The following is a 19,101-nucleotide window of genomic DNA, read 5'->3' as shown; positions in this document are numbered from 1 at the left end:
AGCCGCTCACGTTCAAACAAATCACAGAGCAGCGTTTAATGCTATGTGAGCACAACTATGACTTTATTTAGTTAATATTGTATTTAATGTTTACCTCCAATGAAGAATACACATGACGAGCAAGTTGTTTTCTATATCAGAACACCCGCCATTATCCAAACCGACCTCGGGTTCTTCTTCGTGGGTTTTATTGGCGGTTGTCAAACAGCGACCGTGTGCATTACCGCCATCCTTCGGCGTGACGTGAGGACCAGGGGAAAGCCCTCAGGAATGTCGGCTGATGTTTACACGGGGTGCTGTTCCTGACAGTCCTCAAGGGATTTATGTCTCTTACCAAAGTCAAACTAGACATCTTTTCTTTGATATTTTATCCTATAAATCAATACGCTGTTAATCCAGCTGCCCTCGGAGAAAGAAAACAAAAATCAAAGGCTATCAGATAAATTAGTCTGTCTGAGAAAATGCAATATAGCCTGATATCGTTCATTTCTTCAGTTCTTTTACAGTATATCAATAAGATCCACTTTAACTTTCACTTTACTGGGGCTTTTCATCAGTCACTTTTTCCCAACTTCATATTTCTGACAGCGTCATCAAACATGTTCTGTGGTTTCATCTTCTCCACAACTGCATTTCCCCTCACGGTGGGTTCTTATCATAAATAATGTGCCAAAACGTTATTACCTGCCTGTTTTCACAGTGGGTAGTTGTTGGTAGGACTGCGTGAGCAGGGCAACAGAAGCTTTGACCTTTGGGGTCCCTGTATGGGCCTACAAAATTATTCTGGATGGGTTTTCTAAAACCTGCCGTGGTCCGGTTCCTTAATAACATTTCTTTTAGTCAAGTCATATCATGAAAGCAACAATAGCCTGAAATGTCCAAATGAATGCGATGCAAGAAAAAAGTGCAGTGTCTAAAACTAAACAGCGTGAATTTATAGAGTATGTAAATAAACTGTGATCATCACCATAGCCAAAGAAAGCTCGTTTATGACCAGCATCATGTAAATAAGCGCTCTGTAGAACCATCGCTCCATCCTCCAATCCAGCAGGAGGCGTCAGCGTGCCCGCAGGGTGAACGTCAGCCGCAAACGAAGCCGAAGAAAACGTTAGCGTCATTTCCTGGATACTGTGCGAGAAGCGACGGTAAAACTCGAAGCTCTGAACGCGGTCCTGTGTCATATAAATCTGCGAGTGGTCTCTGCGTGAGGCGAGCGGCTTTTTCCCGGTGAGTGAGAGATTGAGCGTGAGGTCCGGAGCGCGCACAATGAAGAAAAAGGGCTCTGAGAAAAAACGCCATGTGGTAGCCTGGCTTAACAAAGCGGAGTGGGATCAGGTTCGGGACTACCTTTACTCGATGGACTCCTCTCTGCAGAGGTTTGCGTTAGAGAGGATATCGGCTTGGAAGGCCAGGTGCGCTAATAGTTTTCCTGTGGCCGTGGACTGCACAGCGGACCTCGTGCGCTGCCAGGTGCGGGACCGGTCCGGACAGCTTACCGGAGAGGACTTGACCCTGATGTACGGGACGGCCCTGGTAAGATTTGTTAATCTTATCACGGAGCGCCAGCAGGGAAGAACAGCCCGGCCGCTGAGGCGACTGGCTGGAAACTTGAACATCCCCGAGTGGGTGGTGAATCTGAGGCACGAAATCACGCATCGGACGCTTCCTTCTTTGAAATGGTGCCGAAAGGGGTGTAAGGTGGTCCTGGAGTGGCTCCAGCAGGAGTTTTGGTCCAGACAGCTGGGAGGAGCCCCCGATGAGCGCTGGGACTTGCAGTCGGATGGCGAGGATGAGGAAGCGGACGTCAAGCGCCAGGAAGATGAGCTCGTTGCCAGGCAGAAAGAAGTGGATGCCTACAGAAACGCTCGGGAGCTGCTGATCTCTTATGAGAAGGACCAGTACCAAGCTTTTGATGCTGGGTCTCCTGAAGACAAGAAGAGCTTGTGGCAGGCCCCCTTAGCAGACATGAGTTGGTTGCTGGGTGAGATCAAGCAGTTTGCACTGGAGTCCAGTGAGCTGTTGATTGATGTGCTGCTGGAAGACGGTTTTCTTGTTCCTACCATGGAGCAGCTGGAAACATTAGGCTGTGCAACCTCTGACAGTGCCAGTCCCACTGAGCCCAGAGTCCCACAAACCTTCCTGCGCTTTTGGCTGCCCCTGCTAAAGATGCTTAACTCTCCGTCTTTCATTCACCTCTTCCTGGAGAAGCTCTTTGTGGAACTGAAGCTGCTCAGCAAAGAGCCCAACAGTCACAGGTGTTTCTATATTTCTGCATGGATTTCAGAAGTCCTCCTCTGCAACAACAACAAATTTGAATATCATTTTGAGACAAAGTTGCAGAAGAAAGCCAGAACGAAGGACAGGATTTTCATCAACCGCATCCAGCTGAGGTGGCAGCAGCTTCTCTCTGCATGTCTGGATGCCCCCTGCATCAGCACACCTCACCTGATCCAGCTAGTCCTGGATGACATGGAGCATCCCCCCCCTCAGGAAACCAGAGAGAAGCTGTTCCAGCTCTGCTCCATCTACACACAGACAGAGCGCTCAGAGGCCAGCACACCTCTGCAGCAGAAGCAGCAGCAGCAGCAGCCCATATATACTGTGAGGATGCTGCTGGACCAGATGCAACACTCCCGGCAGGACGCCCGTCCCTTGCATTCCTCACCAATGGACTCGGAGAGAAGTGAGGAGCGCAAATGGGCAGACGTGCAGGCTGAAAGAGCACTTGCCCTCAGAGGTTCGCCGTGGCAGGTGTGCACTGATAATGTCACATGGAAGAACTACGCCCTTGGTAAAGTTCCTGGACAGTCGGACGACCCGTCGTGCCTCATGGTGGACAATTATTCGATAATGACTGTGTTTGACCAGCCAGTGGAGCTGGAGAGCAGCGCGACACGTAGCAGCATCCCCGGGGCCTCGGCTCCAGCCCGGCCAGCTGAGGGCCTCCTCTGGAGCAACAGCGAGCTCAACAAACTGAAATGTGGACTGAAGCTTTTTTAAGTCTCATTCCAGCCTCCGCTGACTCTTGTTGTGCTAGAAGCAGTTTTGAAGCAAAAATACAATGTTCAGAAGACAAAATGTTGTGGGAGCTTTAACCATGAGCACAGTGCAGGTTCAGCAGTTGTGATTGTTTCTGTCCAGTTGAGCTCGTTAACTAAACATGTTGGCAGAAGCAGAAATAAAACTTTCAGAAGACAAAATGTTCTGATTTAACAAAACGAGGTGTTTGATTACTCTGTGTCTTCAAATAAACCATGCTCTTTGCAAGTGTGTGACATTTAATAGACCAAACAATACATCCGAATCCTGAAAACTGATCATCTGATGAACTGACACTGAAAATATGTCGTAGTTGTGGTCATTTGGGCCAGGTGGAAGCCTTTATGTTCTTTGTGTATATTATTAGTAGGTGGCAGAGAAAAACGTTTAACACATTCTCTGCATGCTGGAAAGTGAAATAAAGAGTTTATTAATCCCTGCGGAAATTCTGTGGTTACAGTCGCTCTGAGTCAATAAGAGCAGTAACACTGAACAAAATTAAATAACACAATACATTACACAGTTACAAAATATAAGGTGTAGCTGTAATATATATAAATAGCTCCATTATAAATGTCCAAAATATTGCAGAGGAGAAATATATATCATTGGCATTTTAGGCTAAACTGTAACAAATTGTTATTTTCACCGTAGAACAAAAGTGTGTGTCGTGCATTAGATGGAGGAGCTGTGCAGGGAGGTATCCACAGCCAGGAATGATTTCCTGTGTCATTCACTGGTGCATTCTGGGTAATCTCAGTCTCACAGACCGTCCCACTCCACAGCCTCTCACTTCCGGCCTTCATAGTATTCATACAGGTACTGTATAGTTTGGTCAGTTCAAATCAGATTTAGCGCTGACTGTGCTGTGAGCACAGTGCAGGTTGAGCTTCTGATATGAAGAGTCTGTTGATTTTGTTTCCATACAGCTGATCAGAGTTAGTTTAACCCAAGGTCGTTCACTAAAACAACATGTCAACCCCCAACGTGTTAAAAAAAAATAATGCTTTTTTGCCATTAAATTCTATTGCATGCCATTGATCACGCAGATTTAATGGACATTAACTGGAATCAGAGAAACCTTATTCGTCGTAGAGCAGCAAATATACAACAAACTCATAAACAATTAGTGTAGAAGCAGAGACATTGTTAGATAAATATTAAGCTGACTTGATGAATACAGAGATGTAGGTATGAATATAAATAAGGACAAGCAAATATATGTTGTGGTGTATAAAAGTGACGGTGCACTGAGGTGAATGAAGTCTTTACCTGTGCCCTTGTTCTTCTCTTTTGTGGAACTGCCCCAAATGATTTGTGTTATGGCTCTTCACAACAATTGTACTTTCCTTTAAACATGATTTTAGAATAGAATTAGATTCTAAAAAATAATTCTAGGAAATCTTTAAGCTGAAGCGTGTCGTTCTTCTGCTACTTCTTATCTCTGGGAATGTTAAACCACATCATATCCATCTTGGTCGCTTATGTTCCATGATGGATATGCTCCGTGAATGGGCACATTGGACTGGTTAAACAAATGTATTACAAGTAGGCTTATAAGTATTGATGGCTATAATGTATATAGGACAGCTCAACCCAAAAAAGGTGGAGGTACTGCAATATTTGTCAAAAGCAAGTTCCATGTAAACGTCCTGTTCTGAGTCAGTGAGTCAGCAATCTGACCTTTTGGCCCTCGAGGCCTCCAAACGTTTGCACATCATAGTTGATTTTGCTATAGAACACCCTCAGGTGTTAGTGATGCCGTGCACTCTTCAACGAAGCTTTTATCTGATTTGAAAGTTAACAAAATACTTCTTATGTGAGACTTGAATTGTAACTGGCTACATCCAGTCTGAAATGAATTCAAAGCTGCTGTAACTCGTTGATATTGGCCTAGGTTCAAATGTCTAGTAATATTACAAATGTTCCACATAAATACACGGCTGCATCAGTGTTTGCAAATGACAATAGAATAGAATAGAGTAGAATAGCCTTTTACTGTCCTTGTACATGCAAAATTCCATGATAGGTGCTGCACGCTGACTGTGCAGCAGTAAAATATAAACAGTAAGACAGCAGGAATGAATATGGAGTAAAATATGTCACATTTATGCGTCGTGACATCCAGTTTTGTGGGACTGCGTGCACTGAAGTGACCAAAGTATTGCGAGCGTCCTGCATCACCGTGTTTTCTCGTGTTCCTGCGCTGTAATTTACCTTCAATTCAATTTTATTTATACAGCGCCAAATCACAAAAGCAGTCGCCTCAAGGTGCTTTATATTGTACAGTAGACCCTACAATAATAGATACAGAAAAAAACCAACAATCACATGACCCCCTATGAGCAAGCACTTTGGCGACAGTGGGAAGGAAAAACTCCCTTTTAACAGGAAGAAACCTCCGGCAGAACCAGGCTCAGGGAAGGGCGGGGCCATCTGCTGCGACCGGTTGGGGTGAGAGAAGGAAGACAGGATAAAGACATGCTGTGGAAGAGAGACAGAGGTTAATAACAAGCATGATTCAGTGCAGAGAGGTCTATTAACACATAGTGAGTGAGAAAGGTGACTGGAAAGAAAAAACTCAATGCATCATGGGAATCCCCGGCAGCCTACGTCTATTGCAGCATAACTAAGGGAGGATTCAGGGTCACCTGGTCCAGCCCTATCTATATGCTTTGGCAAAAAGGAAAGTTTTAAGCCTAATCTTAAAAGTAGAGATAGTGTCTGTCTCCTGAATCCAAACTGGAAGCTGGTTCCACAGAAGAGGGGCCTGAAAACTGAAGGCTCTGCCTCCCATTCTACTTTTAAATACTCTAGGAACAACAAGTAGGCCTGCAGTGCGAGAGCGAAGTGCTCTAATAGGGTGATATGGTACTACAAGATCATTAAGATAAGATGGGGCCTGATTATTTAAGACCTTGTATGTGAGGAGCAGGAGTTTGAATTCTGGATTTAACAGGGAGCCAATGAAGGGAAGCCAAAACAGGAGAAATCTGTTCTCTCTTTCTAGTCCCTGTCAGGACTGTTGCTGCAGCATTTTGGATTAACTGAAGGCTTTTCAGCGAGTTTTTAGGACATCCTGATAATAATGAATTACAGTAGTTCAGCCTGGAACTAATAAATGCATGAACTAGTTTTCAGCGTCACTTCTTCCTTTCATTAAAATCACAATCAATCTGAGATTCACATCCTCTTGTCATTTTTTCACTACGCAGAAGAGAGACCCCCCAAACTTATCCTGCTCTTTAAAAAGTCACGAAGAAACTTCAATCAGTTCTTTAGCAGCAATCATCATTTACTTTGTCCCACACTGCAGCCTCTCCGTCACAGCTGACCAGGTGCAAAGTCAGCTGAGGAAGAGGAAAACCAGGAAGGCCACGGGTCCGGATGGAATCAGCTCCAGACTATTGAGGGACTGTGCAGATCAACTCTGTGAGGTTACCACATCCATCTTTAACCTCAGTCTGAGCCTGGAGAGGGGCTGTCACACTCTATAATGCAGCTCAACATTCTTTGATCATCTTACTCACCAGCTTGTTTGTTTACTGCACATTTAATATATAGCTCTGTGCATTGTTACCTGTATATACGAACTTCAGTTGCTTATGTATATAGGAACAGTTTGTGTCTTCCTTTTATATTTTATATTGCCCCTGCTATAAGAACTGTAACACCCACATTTCTCATCCGTGGGATAATAAAGGTTTATTCTATTCTTTTCTATTCTAAAAATACTTTGAAAGTATTTTTCACTCAAACTGGAATAACACAGAGAGAAGCACAGCTGTTCTTTAAGCCATTTTCATTCAGACAAAGTCAATGATGTCACTTGCCAATGAAGACGAGCAGCAGCCCCACTATGACCTGTAACGCGGAGGACAGGGTCAGCAGCATGATGAGGGGGACATAGAAACGATACTGCGGACCCACATAAAGGATGGTCTTCAGCTGAGACGAGTTGGCCATGAGCAAGGCCACGTCCAACATGCTCTGAGCCGCACGCTTCTTAGTGGCGTAGTGATTCATGTCAATCGGTCGGAGTGCTTTTCTAGGCTGGGCCTGTGAGAGGACAGGTTAGGTACGAGAGCAGGAACACAAATGCAAAGTCAAATAACTTTTCACAATGTTTCTCTCTTTAACAGTGTGACGTCTCTGCACACGTGTCCACGCTTTTTTCCACACACGTTTAGTTACCTGTCCCTGGGGTGTGGCATTAAGGACAAAGGTAGGAGTGGCAGAATAACATATGTTGACTCACCTGAGCTAACATGGGCTAACATGCAAAGAGGTGTGGTTTTCTACATACCTGCCAACTTATCACATGAAAACATGTATGTGCGGAGAACAATTGAACTGGTCCTGTGTCTGAGCTGATAAATCCAGGTGACCGCCGCCATGTATCTCAGAAATACTGTGAGAAAGTTTCAACCAGCTGAGACATTTACTTAAGTCCAGCTGTGTAGCACAAGGGTGTGAGACGTCACACCGGGGTGCAGCCCTGTCTCAGCCCCAAAGCTATCGTTCAGCTCTCTGTACAGCTGATCAGTGGAACAGACACTGGAGAGGGGTCGTTCCTATTTTCTCTCCCTGTTATCATGGACTTTAATAGCATAATGATGAAGTGACACTGAACTGAATCATTAATCTTTTTGTTTTTTGTGACTTTGTCATTCTGATTGTTCTTCGAGGTTGATGTGATGTCAGGGATTAGTGCTGCATGCTCAAACATCCAAGTAAATCCCAAAAGGTTGGTTGTGTTCACCTGGACGTTCTCAGTTTTCATCACTGTACAGGTTATCTTTGTTATAGCATAGCCTGCACATGCCTGACGTGGATCTGAGCATTAAGAGAACACATAGTTACTTTCAGCTACTTTAAAGCAGGTTCAGAATGCCCATCGCTAGCTTCACCACATAAATTAATCAGGAATAACAAAAGCCAAAGACATTAAGACGACACACAGCCCCAGCCTTTGTTAAATTTATTGGTAGGATTAAAAGAGACTTCTTAAGATCACATCAAATACCTTAATTTTATTATTGAATCACAGTTCAACATGATCCTTATTTATCTCATGCTGGGCCTTTGTGTTCATCGAAGGTCAAAAATGAGCTGTTTTAGCCTTTTTGATCCACCTTTCTTTTGGCTCCTCAGAAACAGAAATGTAGAACATCATGTGGGTGAGACTAAAGTCCTGCTAGAAAGAAGCTACACCTGGTTCTATGAAAAAGCCCCATGTCTAAATGACCGGTGGGGAGAGAGCCACAGCTTTACTTTTGCTTCAGAAGTTTGGTCAGTTTGCCCCAAGACAGGATAAAAAATTTGTTTTTCCCCACACAAGCTATAATTCCATATACAATTCTGCCGTTACCTTCAGTAACAGCTTCATGATGTGCCGACTCAAACTGGACAAACTTTAGGCATTTCAGCTACGAGCACCGTGGCCCCCGAGGGCAGAGAGGACAAGACAGGCTTGATGCTTACCTCTATGTCGCCCAGTTTATTTAGAGCCATGTCCTCTGCATTAAGCGTGTGCTCTGCCATTCTTCTTCCTGCTGCTGGAGTCTGTGCTGTACTGGCTGCAGAAAGACTCGAGGCTGGAGACAGGATCAAGTCTGGCTGCTCCTCCTGTAGGATTGTTAAGCAACTCCCACTGCATGCCTCTCTGTCACTTTCCAACACTCGTGTCATTCATAATACAAGAACTTTGAGCCCTTTAACTGAAGTATCTCATCTTTCTCAAATGTCTTGTCTTTTAATATCACTGTACACAAATCAACACGAATCAGTGTGCCGGCCTGCCTGCAGCAATGAGAAGAATTATACGTCCTTTACTGAGGTGCTCTGTTGGGTTCACAAGGGATTTTTTTATCCTTTTGTTCCCATTATGATGGATTCAGACCAGTTTAAAGTTTAAAACCTAAAAACTGTCTATTTCTGTGATTAGAAAAGTTTCAACATTTCACCAAAAGTGAAGAGTTCAGCTGTTTTTAGGTCTCTTTAACCATAATAACATTTCTCTGCTCCTGATTTTAGATTTTTATTTATTAGACTGTGTTCCAATCTCATACTGGGTGTACGAGCTGGACAGACTGGTTTAGCTCCCCTCTGCTTTTGTTTCAGCCAGTGTCTTTGGAAAGGCTCCCCTTGTAAACAGGGTGGATGAGATAGCTGCTCCCTGTCACATGAAGCAGGCTGAGTAGAACTGTGTGAAATAGAGTGGCTGTTGGTCTGAAGGCTGAATATTTGAATCACACCACTGTACATGAGCTTGAAGCCATATATATACATGAGATATAAAACAAGGATAAGTTGAGCTTACGTTTATGTAATAAACCTTTGAACTAGAGCTGGGCGATAGAACGATAACGATATGTATCGTGATATAACTTTTTCTCGATAGAAAAGTTAAACTATCGCGATAGACCTCGCCGCTCTTGTCCTCTTAAAAAAAAAAGAAAAAAAAAAGAAAAAAAAGAACAGCCAATCCAAATTAAGTAGCCCAGAGCCGAACCAATCACAGCCGCAGCGTCACGTCACGTGACTTGTTACGTACAGCACAAGTGCCAAGCCGCACATGTGTATTTGTTTGGGAAGCAGCCAGCCACCATACGGTCCGGGTAATGGAGGAAATGAGTGTGCCGACTAGAAAAAAAATCAACCGAGCGTGACCGAAGGTTACCGAAGAGAAAACAGATGATAGTTCCAATGCCGGAGAGATTGTCGAACGGAAGAGCCAAAGAAGTTCCGTAGTGTGAAGGTATTTCGGCTATTTCAAGTCTGACAAAAAACAGAGTAGCGTGCACTGTAAATTGTGCCGAAAGCAAGTCTGGAAATGCAATAAACTGGTGCATGCTCAGGCTACGTCCACACGTACCGGTATTTTTGAAAACGCAGATTTTTCTATGCGTTTGCACCTTTCGTCCACACGTAAACGGCGTTTTTGGTCACTGAAAACGAAGATTTTTAAAAACTCCGGCCAGGGTGGATATTTTTGAAAACTCCGTTTTTGCATTTACGTGTGGACTAGAAAAACGGAGAAAACGCAGCGTCAAAGGTGTGCGCATTTTTTGACGTCACACTGTGCGCCACGTTATTGTTTCGGTGAAATGAATTTCTACAATACTGTTAATTCTACTCTCTGCAGTGTTTAAATGCTTACATATACACACAGTTACTGTCCCTCCACACATACGACTCGGTTCTGCTTCTATGCCCCAGCTTTGTTTACTTTTTCCCACCGAGGCTTCTAGACTTCTGATTGGCCAACATTTCTGCACGGTTAGGAATCTAGCGCCACCTGCTGCTTTGGCATGTTCATAGCAGCGTTTTCCTTCATTTCCCCCTTTATGTGTGGACGGGATTATTTTTTAAAACGAAAACGGAAAATCTCCGTTTTCAAAAATACCCGTGTACGTGTGGACGTAGCTTCAGTCTCTGACTGGAAGCGCTAATTCGTCATTCGGCTTTTGTCAGACTAAAGTAACTGTTAAAACTGTTTGAAAAGCTAAGCTATACAACAAGGAGAGTTTGAGAATTTCCTTTTAGTTCTCAGTTTATTTGATATTGACAAAAGTTAGTCAATTTTGTCTGTTCTTCTGTAAAACAAACTAAGATTTATTTTTAGAATTAATATTTTGTTTCTAAGTGGAATTGACAATTTAGTCTGTTTTGTTTGTTCTATTTTGAAACTTAAATGCTTTAGCGGCTGCCTTTTGTGTAGTTTGCAATATTTGCCTTTATTTATCTGAAAAAGTCTCATGTTCCTTAAGTACATCTACCCTGTTGAACTTATTATGGGAAATAAACATTTAAATAAAAACAAGCTGCTGATTATTTCCCATTTTACTTGTGAGCAACGGCACATTTAAATCTTACAAATATAGTTATTTGGCTTATATCGTGATAGATATCGTTATCGCCTGAAATGAAAAAAAATATCGTGATATGAAAAAATCTTATATCGCCCAGCTCTACTTTGAACTACTGTTAATAATTGTGGCGTGATAAACAATGTTTTCATTTCTGTTTTTTTAACATGTAGTCGAGTGTTTAACAAAATATAGAACAATAAATGTGAATTTCACAGTACTCAGTTACAGATTAGGAGAGTAGATTTCTAATTGAATAGCAGTATATATGACCCAGATACTGATGACCCCTCATTCTTCCATGTTTGTTACTCTCTGAGCACCTAGACTGTGCCCTTATTCTCTGGGGCGACTTCAGCTTTGGACTAATGAAGACGTGAACAAGCTCAACACAGCAGGAACTCGACTGTCCACAAGTTATACTGTATTTATACTGTACTTTGTTACCCTGTATTTATACATGTGTAATGACGAAGTTGAATCCTAATAATCAGACAGTACATGAGTGATTTTGGTCTTTGCGACGCATGGCGCTTCCTTCACGCCAACTGTAGGGAACATACTCTCTTCCCACTCTGGTCTGGAGTACTTCCCAGCACGGCTGCAGTGAGATGTGATGTGACCACTGAGTGTAAAATGGTCAGTTTCAGTAATCATCATGAAACAAAGAAGCATAGCAACATGTTTAATGTCATCACTGATTTCTCCAAAAAAACGATGTAAAAACTCTCGACTCACCAACAGTGACACTTTCTGTTTCACACAACAACATGTCAGTCATGCTCAGATTAAACAGGGTGTCTGACTGCAGTGACCACACACACGTCTGTCCCTTACACGTCTGTCCCTTACACCTCTGTGAAACACGTCCAAGCTGTGTTGTCTCCGTCTTAACACCACCAGAGCCTCCTCAGTGAATCTGATGAGTGCATCCCTCTGAATGACGTTATGAACTAAGCTGAGACAGAAAGCCTCCAATTCGCCCGATAACCTTCTCCAGTTGATCAGCTAGTGGAGAAAAAAAGAGGAAACAAATAATAAACAATATGTAAGAAACTCTAAATATGAGTGTTAAACTGACTTACGTAACGTGTGCTTCTCTCCTCGGCTCCAGTAGTGAGGCTGCGTTTGAAGCTGCTTCACCTCCTCGCTCACCGACTCAGAAGCTTCTGACACTTCCTTCAGCATTTCCAGCTCCTGACAGACACACACACCAGAGGACAGAACACGTCACTATGTTCCTGTCCTACGAGCAGTGTCAGTTTATTAGTTACACTGACCTGCTATCAGGCCTGCAAACAGTCCGGACTAAATGAAGGTTCAGACTAACTGTTTCAGAGACGTTTGGTGGGATAGATTCAACACCTCTGTGAAACACGTCCAAGGTATCTGCTGCCACTACAACAACCCTGAATAAGCCATTAGTATGCAAAGCTACACAGCAAAATCTCCAGTGTTAAATTAACACTGGAGAGTGTCTATATGGGTCCACACCTCTGAGTGTTAAATACAACACTGTTGAGTGTTAAATTAACACTTTTGACAGTGTTATAGGGCAGCACGGTGGCACGGTGGTTAGCACTGTTGCCGCACAGCAAGAAGGTCCTGAGTTCAATTCCACCATCAGGCCGGGGTCTTTCTGTGTGGAGTTTGCATGTTCTCCCCGTGTTTGCGTGGGTTCCCTCCGGGTACTCCGGCTTCCTCCCACCGTCCAAAGACATGCAGCTTGTGGGGATAGGTTAATTGATTAATCCAAATTGCCACTAGGTGTGAATGTGCGAGTGAATCTGAGTGTGAATGGTTGTCTGTCCCTGTGTGTTAGCCCTGCGACAGACTGGCGACCTGTCCAGGGTGTACCCCGCCTCTCGCCCTATGACAGCTGGGATAGGCTCCAGCGCCCCCCGCGACCCTGAAAAGGATAAGCGGATGGATGGATGGATGGACAGTGTTATATGTTTAAAAGTAACCTAGTCAGTTTTGAAGATTAACAATGGCTAACACTGAGCAGTGCTGATTTTCTAACACTGGAATATTTCTAACACCGAGTTATTTTCCAGTGTTAGAAAATCAGCATATAACACTGTCAAAAGTGTTAGCCATTGTTAATCTTCAAAACTGACTAGGTTACTTTTAATAATAATAATGGATTGGATTTATATAGCGCTTTACAAGGCACCCAAAGCGCTTTACAATGCCCCTATTCATTCACACACTGGTGGACGCAAGCTACGGTTGTAGCCACAGCTGCCCTGGGGCAGACTGACAGAAGCGAGGCTGCCATATCGCCCCTCTGGCCAACACCAGTAGGCGGTAGGGTAAAGTGTCTTGCCCAAGGACACAACGACCAGGACAGAGAGCCCAGGGATCGAACCGGCGACCTTCCGGTTACACTTTTAAACATATAACACTGTCAAAAGTGTTAATTTAACACTCAACAGTGTTGTATTTAACACTCAGAGGTGTGGACCCATATAGACACTCTCCAGTGTTAATTTAACACTGGAGATTTTGCTGTGTAGGACCTGAAGAGGTTTCAGGTCAGACCAGGCTGTACAGCCGCCTGTGTCTGCACACCTTCCCATCAACGTGGCACCAACTGCTGGGTTATAAAAACAGAACGATCAAAACACCATTCAGTTTAAGGAGGAGGAAAATAATTTAGCTACAGAAACAGGTTTTTGTTTCTGGCTGTAAATGTATTATTTTTAACCGTGTCTTCACTTAGATCATCAGTGTCTATAGAAAGAGAACAGCTGGAAGCTAATATCTGAGTCTGTGACCGGAGTTTGGGAAAAGCTTCACGGCAGCCCTCTGACTGACAGCAGGTAGATCCCAGGTACTACTGAGACGAAACAAAAGAGCAGAGTGTGGGCATGAAAAACGAGAACAGACGCTGTGAAATGCAGGAATTCAAACAGTAACAAAACTAAAAGGGGAGTGTATGAGGTGCAGTCACACTCCCAGAATTAAGACACAACTCCATTTCCCTTCCCACTGTTGCCAAAGTCCTTGCTCATAGGGCCGGGGTGGGCAACTCCAGGCCTCGAGGGCCGGTGTCCTGCATGTTCTAGATGTGTCCTTGATCCAACACAGCTGATTGAAATGGCTAAATGACCTCCTCAACATGTCCTAAAGTCCTCCAGAGGCCTGATGAACTAATCATGTGATTCAGGTGTGGTGACCCAGGGTGAGATCTAAAGCCTGCAGGACGCCGGCCCTCGAGGACTAACGTTCCCTACTCCTGTCATAGGGGGTCATATGATTGTTGGGTTGCTCGGTCAAGTTCATGGTAAAGAAGTTTGAGTGTGTGCAAATTGCTATCGTAAAAACTGAAGCAGCAAACTTTGTGAAAACTAATATTTGTGGGTTTCTCAAAACATTTGGCCACGTCTGTAAATAAGAAGGTAAATGATTTGCTTTGCTTTCCCTCCACCAAACTCCAAACTTGGTCAACTGAGACTTTCCTCATTTGCTAATATTTAGTCAATGATTTAAGGGCAGCCCTAGAATGATTTAATGTGGAAGTCTCTGGAACTGTGGGTGTCCAAATGACACAGGTGTGACTTTAACAGAGTGGGCTTATTTGTGAGTACCGTGTTGCAGGCCAGCAGCAGCTGTTGGACCCTCTGGAAGACTTCTGTCTCTGAGCTGAAGCTGGGGGGGTCTCTGCTGCAGTAAACTCTCAGGTCTGTCTCATAAACATGGCTGAAGGTGGCCATCAGTTGCTGGAGGTCAGACGCTGCTACACGCAGTGAGCTTGGAGAGAAGGCGGGAGGACTCTGGGCCTCGCTGTTCAGGAATACACACTGAGGGGACGAAGCAAACGGCATGCTTTACCACCATGACAGTCGCACATGTCAAACAAGATGTTTGAGCTTTCTGTTGGTGCTTTAATAAAACAGTTTCCCTTTTTTTCCCTTGTCAGACCTTTGACTGCAGCTGCTCCAGTGCTGATTGCGTCGCCTGTAGAAGGGCAACAATATCTCCATTTTCTTCTCTGTTTGGCTTATAAGATGACTTTGTGTTCTTCCACAGAGCCCTATGAGGTACAGAAAAGAAGTCAGAGAGGCTTCTCACCTACAAACCAAATCAGAAAGAGTTGGGACAGTTTGGAAAACAAATTTAAAAAAAAGGAAAGTAGTGATTTCTAAATTTCCTTTGACTCGTGTTTCATTGCAGAGAATATGAACACAAAATATTTCATGTTTTGTCCTTTTCTGTCATTCAGACCTGCAACACATTCCAAAAAAGGTTGGGACAGGAGCAATTTAGGACTCGTAATCACGTAAATTGGTTAAATATTGATCTGATTGGAAACAGGTGACGTCTAAGCAGCATCTGAGAAAGGTCTAGTCCTTTCTTGGAGTCTCTAGGGGCAAAGATGGGCCGAGGAGAAGCAGTTTGCAACAAATACGAGACAAAATGTTTAAAGACAATGTTCCTCAAAGAAAGATAGGAAGAGATTTGGATATTTCACCTTCAACAGTGCATAATAGAATTAAAGGATTCAAGGAATCTGGAGGAATTTCAGTGCATAAAGGACAAGGGCGCAAGCGCAAGCTGAACAACCGCTCCGATCCCTCAGGCGGCACTGCATCAAGAACCGTCATTCATCCATAAGCGATATCACCGCATGGGCTCAGGACCGCTTTGGAAAACCTTTGTCAAGTACCACAGTATGTAGTTACATCCACAAATGGCAGTTAAAACTGTACTGAGCCAAAGGGAAGCCGTGTGTTAACAGAAGTGCCGTGGACTTCTCTGGGCTCACAGGCATCTGGGATGAACCACGTCACAGTGGAAACGTACACTGTGATCACATCAATTATTTCATATCAATTGGGTGGCAGTAGCTCAGGCGGTAGAGCAGGTCATCTACTGATCGGAAGGTTGATGGTTCAATTCCTGGCTTCCCCTAGTCTGCGTGCCAAATATCCTTGGGCAAGATACTAACCCCAAATTGCTCTCCGATGCATCCATCAGCGTGTGAATGTTAGTTAGAAAGCACTCAGAAAATGTGCTTGTGTGAATACACAAGTTGTTTGCAGCACTTTGATTGCTCAGAAGAGTAGAAAAGAACCAGTCCGTTCACCATCAATCACTGTTTTTTGGGAGAAATGGATGCTGTGTGCTCCGGACCAAAGAACAAAGTTACAAAGTCCTGCCTACAGTCCTGACAGGTCTCCAGTCCAGAATGTGTGGTGACAACAAAGACCCCGTACTGTTGCCCAGCTTAAGATTTGTTTGCAGGAAGAAATGGGACAAAATGACACCTGAATCACTTCATCGCTCGGTGTCCTCAGTCTCTAAACGTCTTTTAAGTGACAACATTACAAAGCAGTACATGCTTTACTGTTCCAACTGCTTTTAAAATGTGTCGGAAGAACCAAAACTGGAATATGTGTTTATTTTGAAAACAACAATAAAATTCATGAAGAACACATTAAATAATGTGCTGTTGTACTGTTTTCAATATAATACAGGTCAAAGATCATTTAACGAAGCACTGTTTCAGTTTGATTTTACTTTAACACACATCCCAACTTCTTCTGATTTGTGGTTGTACAACAGCACACAATGAATTCGATTAGGATTCACCAAGCATCCATGAACGAGTCTTTCAGCAATGTGTGTAAGAAGAGATCATCAGACAGCAAACATACTTGATGTGTGTAGGCCAAGGGTCAAATGCAGGACTTAGCGTCTGTGTGAGGTGCGGCAGATTCTCAGCACCAAAGAACTCCTTCAGCAGCAGCTCTCCATCAGCTGTGTGCCCAGCAGACTTCACGCAGCCTGGGACGAAAGCTAAAAGCTGCTCCAGAAACTGAAGTTGCCGCCGCGGACTTGCATCACCCTTCAGAGATTAAACACAGAACCATGGATGTGTGATTACTGTTTGTGTTTATTGTGATACTGCATGTCTGTATGTGTGAATCAATAACATCACTAATTGAATACAAACTCTCACCCTAATCAGGTCCACATCAGATGCTCGGCATAGCAAAAGTTCCTGCCCAAGAACAGCCATATCTGCTTGGACATAAACCACCACAGTTAGTGTCAAGCAGCAAAAACATCTGGTGGACTCTGTGCACAGCTACGTTACCTTTAGTCAGAACATCAGGCTCCTTGGATCTCACTGACATCGGCTTTGAACTGGTGAAGCTTGGGCTGATACTGTGAAGTGAACACACGGCCGAGTTCATAATGATGAACAGATTATTTGTGGTACAGGAGCAGAGCTTCTCCTACCTGCTGCAGATCCACGCTAGTATGTCCGTGCGGTGCTGTGAGGGGGCGCACAGCAGCTGCAGCATACTGTCTGCTTCCTGCAGGTACAGACCTTCAACCAAGGGGCAGGACGCAGCCTCAACACGCACACACACGCACACACACGACAACAGAGTCACATCAAGGCAAAGGAAAAGAGTCATGACCAAAGGCACAGCGGATCTGTGGCTCCAGCAGTACTGTTTCTATTCGACCGCATGAGGCAGCAGTCAAAAGACCAAGAAGAAAGGACGCAGCAGGAAAACCACTGTAAAAATATTCATGTAGAACAAGTCCAACATTGTACCGAAGCCAAATCAGCTACACAGTCCCTTAGAACAGCGGTTCCCAACCTTTTTCGCGCCACAGACCGGTTTATTTATGCCCGACAATATTTTCATGGACCGGCCTTTAAAGTGTCGCGGATAAATACAACAAAATAAAACTAGTACCGGTACCGAAAAAATGAAAATGTATTCATAACACACATGAAAAGACCAAGGAAAACCGAGTAAACGATAAAAACGATGACAAAATAATGCTGAAAACCGATAAAAACTATACATTTCACACCTGAGCCTCAACTCTCGCGGCCCGGTACCAAACGACTCACGGACCGATACCGGTCCGAGACCCGGGGGTTGGGGACCGCCGCCTTAGAAAACATCACTAATCATTTCAGTGCATTAATGAGCCGCTCACGTTCAAACAAATCACAGAGCAGCGTTTAATGCTATGTGAGCACAACTATGACTTTATTTAGTTAATATTGTATTTAATGTTTACCTCCAATGAAGAATATACATGACGAGCAAGTTGTTTCTCTATCAGAACACCCGCCATTATCCAAACCGACCTCGGGTTCTTCTTCGTGGGTTTTATTGGCGGTTGTCAAACAGCGACCGTGTGCATTACCGCCATCCTTCGGCGTGACGTGAGGACCAGAGGAAAGCCACTCAGGAATGTCGGCTGATGTTTACACGGGGTGCTGTTCCTGACAGTCCTCAAGGGATTTATGTCTCTTACCAAAGTCAAACTAGACATCTTTTCTTTGATATTTTATCCTATAAATCAATACGCTGTTAATCCAGCTGCCCTCGGAGAAAGAAAACAAAAATCAAAGGCTATCAGATAAATTAGTCTGTCTGAGAAAATGCAATATAGCCTGATATCGTTCATTTCTTCAGTTCTTTTATATCAATAAGATCCACTTTAACTTTCACTTTACTGGGACTTTGCATCAGTCACTTTTTCCCAACTTCATATTTCTGACAGCGTCATCAAACATGTTCTGTGGTTTCATCTTCTCCACAACTGCATTTCCCCTCACGGTGGGTTCTTATCATAAATAATGTGCCAAAACGTTATTACCTGCCTGTTTTCACAGTGGGTAGTTGTTGGTAGGACTGCGTGAGCAGGGCAACAGAAGCTTTGACCTTTGGGGTCCCTGTATGGGCCTACAAAATTATTCTGGATGGGTTTTCTAAAACCTGCCGTGGTCCGGTTCCTTAATAACATTTCTTTTAGTCAAGTCATATCATGAAAGCAACAATAGCCTGAAATGTCCAAATGAATGGCCCACCATGGTATTATAGGAAAAACCATAAATCCTTTGAATGAAAACAAACGCTGTTGTCACAGTGATGTACACTGTCTTGTTGGTATATATGTATCAGTCTAATAAACTAAACTATTCTGGTATTCTAAACAGTACCCGAAAGTAGACTGCTTGGTCGAGTTAACCTCCTAAACTATCTAGAACACATGGTGAAAACCTGAAATTAAGACAGAGAAGACTAGAGGAGAGACATGATCATTACTGATTACTGATGACAGATTTAGATATATTTTCATAAACCATTCATTTGCCACATCAATAAACAGCATGGCAGGGCAAAATATTTTTTCTAAGATGGCAACC

The 19,101-nt window shown here is 43.7% G+C and overlaps 3 protein-coding genes across 3 annotated transcripts; 1 reads left to right on the top strand and 2 right to left on the bottom strand.

Annotated features, from left to right (window-relative positions):
• Positions 1-1,142: 1,142 nt before the first annotated feature.
• LOC146611136 (ribosomal biogenesis protein LAS1L-like) lies at positions 1,143-3,143 on the top strand. The gene has a single exon (XM_085345041.1). It carries the CDS (start codon positions 1,267-1,269, stop codon positions 2,998-3,000), a length of 1,734 nt encoding a protein of 577 aa, XP_085201167.1. The 5' UTR covers positions 1,143-1,266; the 3' UTR covers positions 3,001-3,143.
• A 3,721-nt stretch (positions 3,144-6,864) lies between these two features.
• Positions 6,865-8,730, bottom strand: LOC146611135 (ninjurin-1). Its single transcript, XM_085343874.1, has 2 exons — positions 8,524-8,730; positions 6,865-7,098 (listed from the first exon to the last, which is right to left on the bottom strand). The coding sequence occupies exons 1-2, from the start codon at positions 8,728-8,730 to the stop codon at positions 6,865-6,867; spliced, it is 441 nt and encodes a 146-aa protein (XP_085200000.1).
• Positions 8,731-11,856: 3,126 nt separating this feature from the next.
• Positions 11,857-18,023, bottom strand: haus7 (HAUS augmin-like complex, subunit 7). The gene is made up of 9 exons (XM_085345190.1): positions 17,967-18,023; positions 17,163-17,278; positions 17,017-17,087; positions 16,879-16,940; positions 16,574-16,764; positions 14,838-14,949; positions 14,504-14,716; positions 11,996-12,107; positions 11,857-11,918 (listed from the first exon to the last, which is right to left on the bottom strand). The coding sequence occupies exons 1-9, from the start codon at positions 18,021-18,023 to the stop codon at positions 11,857-11,859; spliced, it is 996 nt and encodes a 331-aa protein (XP_085201316.1).
• Between the last annotated feature and the right edge of the window lie 1,078 nt (positions 18,024-19,101).

The sequence above is a fragment of the Diplotaxodon limnothrissa genome, linkage group LG20 (genome assembly GCF_057381915.1).
Source record: "Diplotaxodon limnothrissa isolate DT_005_m linkage group LG20, D_limnothrissa_male_GT1.1, whole genome shotgun sequence".
Taxonomy (NCBI): Eukaryota; Metazoa; Chordata; class Actinopteri; order Cichliformes; family Cichlidae; genus Diplotaxodon; species Diplotaxodon limnothrissa.
The sequence above is the reverse complement of the archived record's forward strand: the minus strand, read 5'-3'. Positions and strand labels throughout refer to the sequence as shown.

Bases quoted from the DNA above. Each gene is read 5' to 3' on its own strand.
- LOC146611136 (XM_085345041.1), top strand. From the start codon at position 1,267: ATGAAGAAAAAGGGCTCTGAGAAAAAACGCCATGTGGTAGCCTGGCTT.
- LOC146611135 (XM_085343874.1), bottom strand. From the start codon at position 8,730: ATGACACGAGTGTTGGAAAGTGACAGAGAGGCATGCAGTGGGAGTTGC. The intron at 7,099-8,523 runs GTAAGCATCAAG...GTCCTCTCACAG, and splicing joins ATAAACTGGGCGACATAGAG to GCCCAGCCTAGAAAAGCACT.
- haus7 (XM_085345190.1), bottom strand. From the start codon at position 18,023: ATGGCGGGTGTTCTGATAGAGAAACAACTTGCTCGTCATGTATATTCT. The intron at 17,088-17,162 runs GTAGGAGAAGCT...TTCACTTCACAG, and splicing joins CTAGCGTGGATCTGCAGCAG to TATCAGCCCAAGCTTCACCA. The intron at 14,950-16,573 runs GTATGTTTGCTG...TGTACCTCATAG, and splicing joins CCTTGGCCTACACACATCAA to GGCTCTGTGGAAGAACACAA.